Source organism: Odocoileus virginianus, chromosome 12, assembly GCF_023699985.2.
Source record: "Odocoileus virginianus isolate 20LAN1187 ecotype Illinois chromosome 12, Ovbor_1.2, whole genome shotgun sequence".
Classification (NCBI taxonomy): Eukaryota; Metazoa; Chordata; class Mammalia; order Artiodactyla; family Cervidae; genus Odocoileus; species Odocoileus virginianus.
This window is the reverse complement of record NC_069685.1, coordinates 170,846-182,858: the sequence shown is the minus strand read 5'-3', so window position 1 is coordinate 182,858 and position 12,013 is coordinate 170,846. Positions and strand designations below refer to the sequence as shown.

Genomic DNA, 12,013 nt, shown 5'->3' with positions numbered 1-12,013 from the left:
CCATTTATAGAAGAGTCTGGCGGGCTATAGTCCATGGGGTCACAAAAGAGTCAGACACAGTTCACAACTCAACAACAATATACAAGGGAGAGACCCAAGAGAACTGAGTGACTTGAAAATGGCCTAAGCCACCCACTTCAAAAATATCTATAGCTAAAGACCAAAGAAGATGGGAAAGATTGCAGGGGGCAATAGTTCTGAGAGGTGACCAGGAAAAGCACAGGAAGCACTGGTAAGGTTGTTAAGCAGATTTCCATTGATTTCTTGTCTTCTCCATGATTAGAGTTTGTAGAGAGTTAGAGTCATCATGGTATTTGTTGTTGTTCAGTCCCTCAGTCATGTCTAAACTCTTTGCGACCCCATGGACTGTAGCACACTAGGCTACACTGTCCTTCACTGTCTCCCAGAGCTCGCTCCAACTCATGTCCAATGAGTCAGTGATGCCATCCAACCATCTCGTCCTCTGTCATCCCCTTCTCTGCCTGCTTATTATCTTTTCCAGCATCAAGGTATTTTCTGATGTGTCGGCTCTTCATGTCAGGTGGCCAAAGTATTGGAGCTTCAGTTTGGAAGCTTCAGCTTCCTTCCAATAAATATTCAAGTTTGATTTCCTTTAGGATTGACTGGTTGGATCCCCTTGCTGTCTAAAGGACTCTCAAGAGTCTTCTCAAACACCACAGTTCAAAAGCATCAGTTCTTTGGCACTCAGCCTTCTTTATGTTCCAACTTTCACATCCACATGTAACTACTGGAAGAATCAAACCTTTGACTATACAGACATTTGTTGGCAAAGTGATGTCTCTGCTTTTTAATATGCTATCTAGGTTTGTCATAGCTTTACTTCCAAGGAGCAAGCATCTTTTAATTTTATGGCTGCAGTCACCATTTGCAGTGATTTTGGAGCCCAGGAAAATAAAGTCTCTCACTGTTTCCATATTTTCCCCCATCTATTTGCCGTGAAGCGATGGGACTGAACACCATGATCTTGATTTTTTGAATGCTGAGTTTTAAGCCAGCTTTTTCACTCTCCTCTTTCACTCTCATTGAGAGGCTCTTTAGTTCTTCTTCACTTTCTGCCATAAGTGTGGTATCATCTGCATATCTGAGGTTACTGATATTTCTCCCTGCAATCTTGATTCCAGCTTGTGCTTCATCCAGCCCGGCATTTCACATGATGTACTCTGCATATAAATTAAATAAGCAAGGTGACAATATACAGCCTTGTATACTCCTTTCCCAATTTGGAACCAGTCTGTTGTTCCATGTGCAGTTTAACTGTTGCTTCTCGACCTGCATACAGGTTTCTCAGCAGGCAGGTAAGGTGGTCTGGTACCCTCATCTCTTTAACGATTTTCCACAGTTTGTTGTGATCCACACAGTCAAAGGCTTTAGAGTACAAAATGAAGCAGAAGTAGATGTTTTTCTGGAATTCTCTTGCTTTTTCTGTGATCCAACGGATGTTGGCAATTTGATCTCTGGTTCCGTTGCCTTTTCTAAATCCAGCTTGTCCATCTGGAAGTTTTTAGTTCACATACTGTTAAAGCCTAGCTTGGAGGGTTTTGAGCATGACCTTGCTAGCATGTGAAATGAGTGCAATTATGCAGTAGTTTGAGCATTCTTTGGCATTGCCCTTCTTTGAAATTAGAATGAAAACTGACCTTTTCCGGTTCTGCGGACACTGCTGAGTTTTCGAAATTTGCTGGCATATTGAGTGCAGCACTTTAACAGGATCATCTTTTAGGATTTGAAATAGCTCAGCTGGAATTCCATCACACCTCCAGTAGCTTTGTTCGTAGTGATTTTTTTCTAAGCCCCACTTTACTTCACATTCCAGGATGTTTGGCTCTAGGTGAGTGATCACACCAGCATGGTTATCTGGATTATTGAGATCTTTTTTGTATAGTTCTTTTGTGTATTCTTCCCACCTCTTTTTAATATCTTCTGCTTCTGTTAGGTCCATACCATTTCTGTCCTTTATTGTGCCCATCTTTGCATGAAATGTTCCCTTGGTAACTCTAATTTTCTTGAACTCTAGTCTTTGCCATTCTATTATTTTCCTCTGTTTCTTTGCTTTGTTCACTTAGGAAGGCATTCTTATCTTATCCTGGTATAGAGAGGGATATCACCTTATAAATGGAGATTTCCCTTGTAAATGTAAATGTCTCTCGTAAAAGGTAACTCCTAGTTGGTTTTCAGAACTTCATCTTTGTCTGCCACTTCTTAAAACTAATCAGCTTAAAACAACCTTTATGACAAAAAGGCATATTTTACTGTGGCACTGTCTGTCCACTTCATTGTGAGCAAGGTATGCCTGGGTGAAATGTGACTCCCCCCATTTCTCTTGGTACTAGCAGGCTTATTTATCTCAAGGAGATATAAAGCTGATGCTAGTTTATACTTGTAGGGTAAGAGACAGTTGTTTTATTTTACATGAAGCTTCATGCTTTTTTTACCCACTCCAGTATGCTTTCCTGGGAAAGCCCATGGACAGAGGAGCCTGGCAGGCTATTGTCCATAGCATCACAAAGAGTCGGACATGACTTCATGACTAAACAACAGCATAATGAGATGAGTGCTCAGGGCTGATGCACTAGGAAGACCCAGGGGGATGGGATGGGGAGGGAGGTGGGAGGGGGGATCGGGATGGGGAACACATGTAAATCCATGGCTGAATCATGTCAATGTATGGCAAAAACCACTACAATATTGTAAAGTAATTAGCCTCCAACTAATAAAAATAAATAAGAAAACCCCACAAACAACAGCTTAGTGCTTTTCTTGCAGTAAGATAGAGATTGTTTTATAATAAGACATATTATTTAAAACACAAATGTGGAAAACAATTTATGAATGCAAGATCAGAAAGTCCATCAAGGACTTTGAACATATGCCTAGCTGCTTTTCTTTATTGCTGCAGACGTTTTAAAGGCTTAATGGAATTAATTTGAAGTCTGTTATTTATTTTTGCTTAATTGTCAAGGTTTCTACCTTTAAAAAAAAAAAAAAGCCCTCCATTTCGATTTGAGTCCAGAATAAATGTTTAAACATTTTGAAGCCAAATTAGGAATTTAATTTTTTCACAGAAAAACAGCTCTATAGAATTTAATGTATTTTTTTTTTCTGTATTCTGTAGTGCATTTTCTTAAAAGTCAGGCTGTGAGTTCATCTGCTCAGTGAGGTTCTCAGTGGGAGTGGAGGGCCCAGGGATTGCAGAGAAAGAAGCATTGTAGTGGGATGACTGGTCCTGACACATCTCCGAGGGGGCGGTCTTTAACGTCCCCAGAGGAAGAGCTGCTTCTGCCTTCTTCTGCTAATGTGTGGGCTTCCCTGATAGCTCAGTTGGTAAAGAATCCGCCTGCAGTGCAGGAGACCCTGGTTCAGTTCTTGGGTTGGGAAGATCCCCTGGAGAAGGGATAAGCTACCCATTCTAATATTCTTTGGCTTCCCTTGTGGCTCAGCTGGTAAAGATTCCGCCTGCAATCCTGGAGACATGGGTTTGATCCCTGGGTTGAAAAGATCTGCTTGAGAAGGGAAGGCTACCCACTCCAGTATTCTGGCCTGCTCCCAAAGAGTTGGACATGGCTGAGCAGCGTTCAGTTCACGGCTAATGTGCAATAATGTGCAATAACTTGTTTTTCGCCAGAAGATGTCACTTATGCTCTGTGCCTCTGACAAAGCAAAAGTGAAAGCCTGTCTGTATACTGACTTCAGTTTCTCCAGTGATGGTCTGGAGATAGTACTGTTGAGGCCCACCAAGAGATTGTCTAATCTTTTTTTTAACTTATGTATTTTAATTGGAGGTTAACTACTTTACAATACTGTGGTGGTTTTGGCCATACAGTGACATGAATCAGCCACAGGTGTACATGTGTCCCCCATCCTGAACCCCCCTCCCACCTCCCTCCCCCTCCCATCCCTCAGAGTTGTCCCTGTGCCACCGGCTTTGAGTGCCCTGTTTCATGCTTAGAACTTGGACTGGCAGTCTGTTTCACATGTGATAATATACGTGTTTCAATACTATTCTCTCAAATCATCCCACCCTCGCCTTCTCCCACAGAGTCCAGAAGTCTGCTGTTTACAGCTGTGTCTCTTTCGCTGTCTTGCATATATGATTATTAGTACCATCTTTCTAAATTCAATACATATGCATTAATATACTATATTGGCATTTTTCTTTCTGACTGACTTCACTCTGTATAATAGGCTCCAGTTTCATCCACCTCATTAGAACTGATTCAAATGCATTCTTTTTAATAGCTGAGTAATATTCCATTGTGTATATGTACCACGACTTTCTGATTCATTCATCTGCCGATGGTCATCTAGGTTGCTTCCATATCCTAGCTATCTTTTGCCTTTCTTCTGACTTTCAAATTATTGCTATATGTATGACCCTTAACTTTTAAGTTGCTTATATAAGGACCCAGAAAATCTGTAATTTGAAGAAAAAGAACATAAATCTATGAGGATATAGAACTTCCAGCTAATCTGAAGGGTGTAACCATTCCTTTTTTTGCCTATGATAGTATTTCTGGGTATTGTTTAGCTTCATCTTGACACTTGTTTTTCTCTGCGGAGAGAAAAATAAATTGATTTTACTTTATTTTGTGGAGATTGGAGAAAGGGCTTTGGTTTCCTTCCAGTAAGCTGAAAGTATTTATCTAATTTGTCTCTTCTCCTTAGTTAATCTTGAACTCTGTCAAATGTTATTAGCTACGTAGCAAGTTGCACGTGTAGTTGTCTTTTCATTGATTTGAAACCTTAACCCTTCCCTGAGATATGGGCAGGGTGGGTGGGGTGCCCTCACTGTCTGCGGCGCTGGCCACTCAGGAGAGTGTCTTCCCTCAGCAGTCTCTGCTGCTGCCTGCGAGTTCAGCCCGTGACCCGCCACCCTGCTCACACAGGCCTTTTCAGGATGTCAAAAATCCTTTGGAAACTGTTTACTTTCCCTGCAGAGGTTTTTCCCTGTTCCTAAAGCTGTAAAGTTAAATATTCCTTGTACATAAAACTAATTCATAAATTGAGCTCTTGGTCAACATGCTAAGAAACTGTCCTTTGTGAGTAAGGAGAGGCCTTATGGATTTGTGCTGGACTGTTGCTTTGAGTAGAGGGACTTCTGATACGTTATTTAAAATCATGACTCAAAATCATCCCATTGTACCAAGAAGTAAAAGGTAAGTCAAATAGGCATCTCCCCAGCCATGATCAGATTTAGATAAATGTGTTAGTTTTAGGAAAATACAAGATAAAGCACTATAGGAATGATTTCTGCCCCTAAACTTTTCTTTGATGCATGTGCATGCTAAGTCACATCCAATTCTTTGTGACCCCATGGACTGTAGCCCTCTAGTCTCCTCTGTCCACGGAATCCTCCAGACAAGAATACTGGAATGGGTTGCCAGTTCCTTTACCAAGGGATCTTCCCAACTCAAAGATCAAACCCATGACTCCTCCAGCCTCTGAATTGGCAGGCAGATTCTTTACCACTGAGCCACCTGGGAAGCTGAAACTTTGCTTTGGTAGTCTTCATAATAAAAGTACAGGTTGAAGTTAAAATGATCTTCAAAAGTAAATAATGGATATCTGAGCAGGGGGACACAGCTCTTATTTATTGAATAATTACAGGCTAGGCATCATTCTAAGTGTTTTTCACACACAAACTCATTTACTCCTCATAGCAGCTCTGTGAGGAAGGTACTGTTGTCCCGCATGTCACAGCCAAGTAGAAGTGTTGGATCATCTGTCCAAGGTCAGCAGCGTGTCCTGGGTTTTTCTGGACCCTTGCCCTGCCCTTGACTATGGTGCATGACCAGAAGGGGCCACTGGGTCCTCGTAGAAACTTACTCCTTGAGTTTTAAGAAAGTCCAGATTCTTCTCCATTTGTGTTATGGGCATCATTTGCTTTTGGCAGTGTTGTTTAATTGTGTTTGACTTCCATCGTCTAGCTTCCTTCTTGCTGAGTAACTGGGGGTGTGCGCATGCCCTGTGGTGCCCCTGCTGTGGTGCTGGCCGGGGCCCCAGGACCCCGGCTGCACCCCAGCTATGCATCTCCTCCCTGCAGGCAGCACGGCGCTCCTCCTCCTCCTCTGCCTGCAGCACTCCTTCCCTGAGCCCAGCACATGGTACCTGGACCTCATGTTGGCCATCCTGGCCCTGGAGCTGATCTGTTCCCTGACATGCCTGCTTGTGTACACAGGTGAGCATGACAAGGAGCCTGTTAATACTGAGAAAGGTCTTTAACTGCAGGTTGCATCCCCACCTGAAGTCCAGCTCGTTTACCTTTTTGGCAGGAAAGCTTTTCTATGTGGCTGAGACCCTATTGAGCACCCATGTCTCTCATTGCTGGCCACATCCAAACTCCTCTAATTTCAAACCACTAGGAACATACCAGCGAGTCATATTTCTAAATTTGTGTCATCAACAAATTCTTATTAAATAGAATGAAAGCTTTTCACTAAAAAACAGAAATGATTAAAAAAAATCCATAAATTCTGCATCCTCAAAGGCAACTGAGATGTAAGTCTGGCTTTAAATTAGAAAATAACAAAATATAGGACTGTCTGGTGGTCATGTTGGTTAAGACTCTGTAACTCCCATTGCAGAGGGCATGGGTTCTATCCCTCATCCAGAAAGTAAGATCCCACATGCTGGTGGGGTCAAAATCATAATACAAAATGAAAGTAAATAAGTTAATACATGAAAACTGCATTTAGACCAAACTTGTTTTTGATAAACCATTTAAGAACCCACTTCTTTCTAAATTTAGAGTTGTCTGATTGCTCTGTCTGGCTGTCTTTCAAAAGTCTGAGGGGTAAAATTAAATAAGCTTCAAGTATGTTAACAAGAAAAATAGGTGGAAGGATTCTTGAACAGAAAAAAATCCAAGCCTGGAAGAAATCAAGATTTCACTCCTGTTGCAATATTGACATCACCAAAATCTGTAATACAGCTAATAATGGTAGTGTTGATCAGCAGTTGTTTTGTGACAATAAAATACCCTATCTGTCCCATTTGAAAGAGATAATTTCTTCAGTTGTGAAGGAAAAGTCACGTGGACCAAAACCCGTGTTCCAATTTACTATTTTGTGCCTCTAATTGAGACTTCTAGGGCAAATATTGCTTTTGTTATGATACACTGAAGTGTATCACAAAAAATTTAAGGTTAATTTCCTGATACATGCATTTTTCCTCCCTATATTAAAAAGATTTAAAAGATACCTAGTTTTGGTAATGTGAATAGTAACTCTTCGTGACGTGATTCTTTGATACACTAATTCTAACCTAAACTTGACTAACTTGTCTGTAGTAAAGTAGGTAATCTCTGGAAATACAAATGGATTTTTTCATTGAGCACTGGACTGCCTCTGCAGGAAAAAATTAGGAACATGGAACTTAAAAGCTTTGTGATTTGATTAGCTCACCATTTGTTCAAAAACAAGTCAAGCTTCAAAAATTGTTGCTCAGTTACCAGTCTTCTAGCAGCCCTGATGTTCTGGCTTCAGCTCAGGAGGAAAGGAGTGTAAGGGCAGCAGGCCCATGTCCCATGTCCTGCAGTTTAGTGAGAGCTCTCCTGGGCTTATTGTAGCAAAAAGAAAGAGTGGAAGATTCTTATTCTATGTAGAGTGCACTCATGTTGTTGCCTGGCCTGCGATCCGTAAAATGCTGACTGCATGCATCTTATTTTAAAAACCACAAACAGCAGAAACTATCATCACAACGTTGTAAATCAACTATACTTCAATTTAAAAAGTGGAATATCTTCAGGAAAAAAAAAAAACTTACAAAGATGAGTCTGAGAGTTGGACATTTTTATATTGTTGAGCTACGTCTTTCATTTCTGCCTCTTAACTTTTATTTTAATACCCTGTTAAGTGTTATTTCTGTTCCTGAATTCAAGAAACTTAAAGTTGTTCCAAGTTTCTTCATTTATCTAGGAGTTATTATGTGGAAGACAACATTATAAGGAGATGCCATATGAACATAACTCCGATTCAGAAGCAAACCTCCTGGGGCAGTCAGGTCTCACCCTTCATCTCCAGAGTGGCATGGGACGCGGTGGTTTGCTCCCTCCTTGAGATGCATTCTTTACTCCCCGGGGCCCTGCCCGCCCCCTTGGTAACCTCATCTTTTTTGCTGAACTCTCCCAGCCTGCACGGTGGAGCCCAGAGCTCAGTCCTACATGCTCTTGGATGAGGGCACTGTGCTTGTGCCACTGGGAGCCAATGGGCTGTTCATGTCTTTTTTTTTTCATTGAAGTGTAGGTGATTCATGGTGTTGTGTTAGTTTCAGGTGTACAGCAAAGTGGTTCAGATATATATATGCTTTTTAAGATTCTTTTCCATTATAAGTTATTATAAGATATTGAATATAGTTCCTTATGCCATATAGTAAGTCTTCATTGTTTATCTATTTTATGTGTGGTAGTGTATATCTGTTAATTCCAAACTCCTAATTTATCCCTCCCTCCCCATTTCCCCTTTGGAAATCCTAGTTTGTTTTCTGTGTCTGTGAGTCTATTTCTGTTTTGCAAATAAGTTCATTTGCATCATATTTTAGATTCCATATATAAGTGATATCATATATTTGTCTTTCTCTGACTTATTTCATTCGTATGATAATCACTAGATCCATCCATGTTGCTGCAAATGGCATTATTTCGTTCTTTTTAGTGACTGACTAGTATTCCATTGGAGAAGGAAATGGCAACCCACTCCAGTGTTCTTGCCTGGAGAATCCCAGGGATGGAGGAGCCTGGTGGGCTGCTGTCTATGGGGTCGCACAGAGTCGGACACAACTGAAGCTACTTAGCAGCAGCAGCAGCAGTAGTCCATTGTATATATGTATCACATCTTCTTTCTCCACTCCTCCACCAGTGAACATGTAGGTTGCTTTCATGTCTTGTCTATCGTAAACAGTGCTGCAATGAACATTGGGGTGGATGTACCCTTTCAAACCACGTTTTTCCTCCAGATATATGCCCAGGAATGGGATTGTTGTATCATATGGTAGCTCTGTTTTTAGTTTTTTAATAAACTTCCATACTGTTTCCCATAGTGGCTGCACCAATTTACATTCCAACCAACAGTGTGGGAGGGTTCCCTTTTCTCCACACCCTCTCCAGCATTTATTATTTGTAGACTTTTTGATGATGGCTATTCTGACTGATGTGAGGTGATACTTCATTATAGTTTTGATTTGCATTTCTCTATTTAGTGATGCTAATTATCTTTTCATATCTGTTGATCATTTTGATATCTTCTTGGAGACATGTGTATTTAGGAGTTTTGCCCATTTTTGTTTGGGTTGTTTGTTTTTTTGATGTTGAACTGTATGAGATGTTTTTATATTTTGGAAGTTAATCTCTTGTTGGTGTCATGGTTTGGTTTGGAAATATTTTCTCCCATTCTTTAGGTTTTCTTTTTGTTTTGTTTATCATTTCCTTTGCTCTGCAAAAGATTTTAAGCTTAATTATGTTCCATTTGTTTAGTTTTGCTTTTATTTCCATTACTGTAAGAGATAGATCCAAAAAAAAAAAATGCTGCGATTTATGTCAGGCTATGCTACCTATGTTTTCCTCTAGGAGTTTTATAGTGTCCAGCCTTACATTTAGATCTTTAAACCATTTTGAGTTTATCTTTGCATATGGTGTTGGAGAGTGTTCTAATTTTATTTTTTACATGTAGCCATCCAGTTTTCCCAGCACCTCTTACTGAAGTTCAGACTTTCTTTTCTCCCTTGTATTCTTTTGCCTCCTTTGCCATAGATTAATTTGCCATAAGTGTATAGGTTTATTTCTGGGCTCTCTATCCTGCTTCATTGATCTATGTGTCTGTTTTTGTGTGAGGGGCTTCTCATTTCTAATTCTCTTGACCATCTCCTGAAAGTTAAGGGCTTCTTGTTACATTCCCTCACTTCGTTCTTTTGGCATCTCACTTGCTTCTGGTCCTTTCTGGTGAACCCTCTGCATATCTCCTAACCTTCCCACATTTCTCTTTAACATCATTGTTTAAGCTTCTTTTGCCTTGTTCTCAGCTGAGAGTCACATCAAAATCATCTTTGGGTCCTGGTGGTTCCATGACAGATTGAACATATGACTCAGCACATGCACTTCTGGGTGTCTGCCTACTTCTACACTTTGTGTTCCAAGTAGCATTATTTATAGTATGGATTGGGAGAATCCTTGGAGAAGGGAATGGCAACCCACTCCAGTATTCTTGCCTGGAGAATTCCATGGACAGAAGAACCTGGCAGGCTACAGCCCCTGGGATCACAAAGAGTCTGATACCACTGAGCAACTCACACACACAGAGACACACACACACACAGACACACACACACACAGTAGTAGAAACAACCCAAAAGGCATAAAGTGATGACTAGACCAACAAAAGATATTCTGTCTATACAGAGGATAGTGTTCAGGCACAAAAAAAGGAGTACATGAAATGAAGCACTGACATGTACAGTATGAATGAACCTTGAAAGCATTATGCCCACAGGAAAAAACAGTCATAAATATTATGATTCTATAATACTTGAAATGACCAGAACAGGCACATCTATAGAGATGTGTAAGTTGTTGCCTAGTCCTAGAGGCTGGGCTGCATGAAGAATGACTGCTCAAGGAAACCAAGCTTCTTTTTGGGGTGGTAAGATGTTCTAAAATTGATTGTGGAGATAGTTGCACAACTCTTTGAATATATTGAACCATTGAATTGTACACATTAAAGGAATTACATGTGAACTGCATCATATGGAAATTATATCTCAAGGGTTATTACAGGAAAGGAAAGACTCCTGTAGAGTTTTTAAAAGTTGTGCCAGGGCCTAACTCACCTCCTCTCCCCTCCACACATGAATACTCCACGCATTTCGAGCTGCAGAAATAATTCTCAAGGGCAGTCACTGCCTATTATGCAGACCTGCCTCAGCCTCTTTGTCTCCTTGTACCATCTCCGGTGGGAGTGCTCATTCCAGCCATGTCCCGGGGTTGTTATACAGTTGGAGTAGGTGCCTGGACAGTGGCTGTTATTCAGACATGCAGGTGTATAGACAGATCTGAGGTTGGGAACAGCAGCCTTGTCTTTGCAGCTGACTTCTGCCAGTGGCATTAGTCTCCTGGGGCGTCCAGAACTGGATGATTAAGACACACAAGCTTAGTTTCTCTCAGTTTTGGAGACTGGACATCCGAGATTAGGGTGTGGCAAGGATGACTCCTGAGGCCTCTCCCTTGGGATGTAGGTGGCTGCCTTCTCACTGTGTTCTCATGTGGCCTTGACTCTGTGTAAATGCATCCCTGGCGTCTCTTCATGTATCAGATCAGCAATCCCATTTGTTTTTACCTTGATTACTTCACCAAAGGCACTGTCTGCAAGGACAGTCATGTTGGGATTAGGGCTTCAAGTTCATCAGTGGCCTCCAAGTCACCAAACTCTCTGGCTCTTCTGTGTGTCTTCACTTCCTGGCAGTGATCACTGATGGCTGTTTCCTGACTCTACTCCTGCCTCTCTGCATCAGCATTTCCATTCCCTTTTAGTTGATTTTTCCTATTTTTGTTTTTTCACTTTATGAAGTGCTTTTTTTTTTTTTTACATTTTATTTGAAAAGAATAGGCAATTCCTAATGTAATTTGAATAAATGGAATTAAAAAATTTTTGTGATTGGATAACCTGACAATAATGACTTTCTTATTTTAGTGAAAATCCAAAAATTTAATAAAGCCAAGCCACAGCCTGACGTACTTGAAGAAGAGAAAATCTATGCTTACTCCAACAATATTACCTCAGAGACTGGATTCAGGTATGTGCAGAGTGAAATATTAGAGAAAGAGAATTAAAAGTTTTTTCATTTAAAAATCTAGAGACCATTCTGATGCTTGGAGTTTAGGACTCTGCATATGTTAGAATATGTTTACAACTGTGTTTGATTGATTTCTCTCCTCTCAGCTGTGGTGAAACTAAGTCTAAAGAAAGAATCTCACTTGGGGATATTGCTTTGGCTTGTGACGTCTAAG

At 40.7% G+C, this 12,013-nt stretch overlaps 1 protein-coding gene across 3 annotated transcripts in view; it reads left to right on the top strand.

Moving 5' to 3' along the window:
• TMEM192 (transmembrane protein 192) overlaps positions 1 to 12,013 on the top strand; it is a 31,323-nt gene that overhangs the window by 16,709 nt on the left and 2,601 nt on the right. For all 3 annotated transcript variants that reach the window (XM_020900090.2, XM_070474688.1, XM_020900089.2), the window contains exons 4-5: positions 6,062 to 6,196; positions 11,697 to 11,799. In XM_020900090.2, coding sequence (XP_020755749.1) covers positions 6,062 to 6,196; positions 11,697 to 11,799 — 238 coding nt within the window. The remainder of the gene's footprint in view (positions 1 to 6,061; positions 6,197 to 11,696; positions 11,800 to 12,013) is intronic.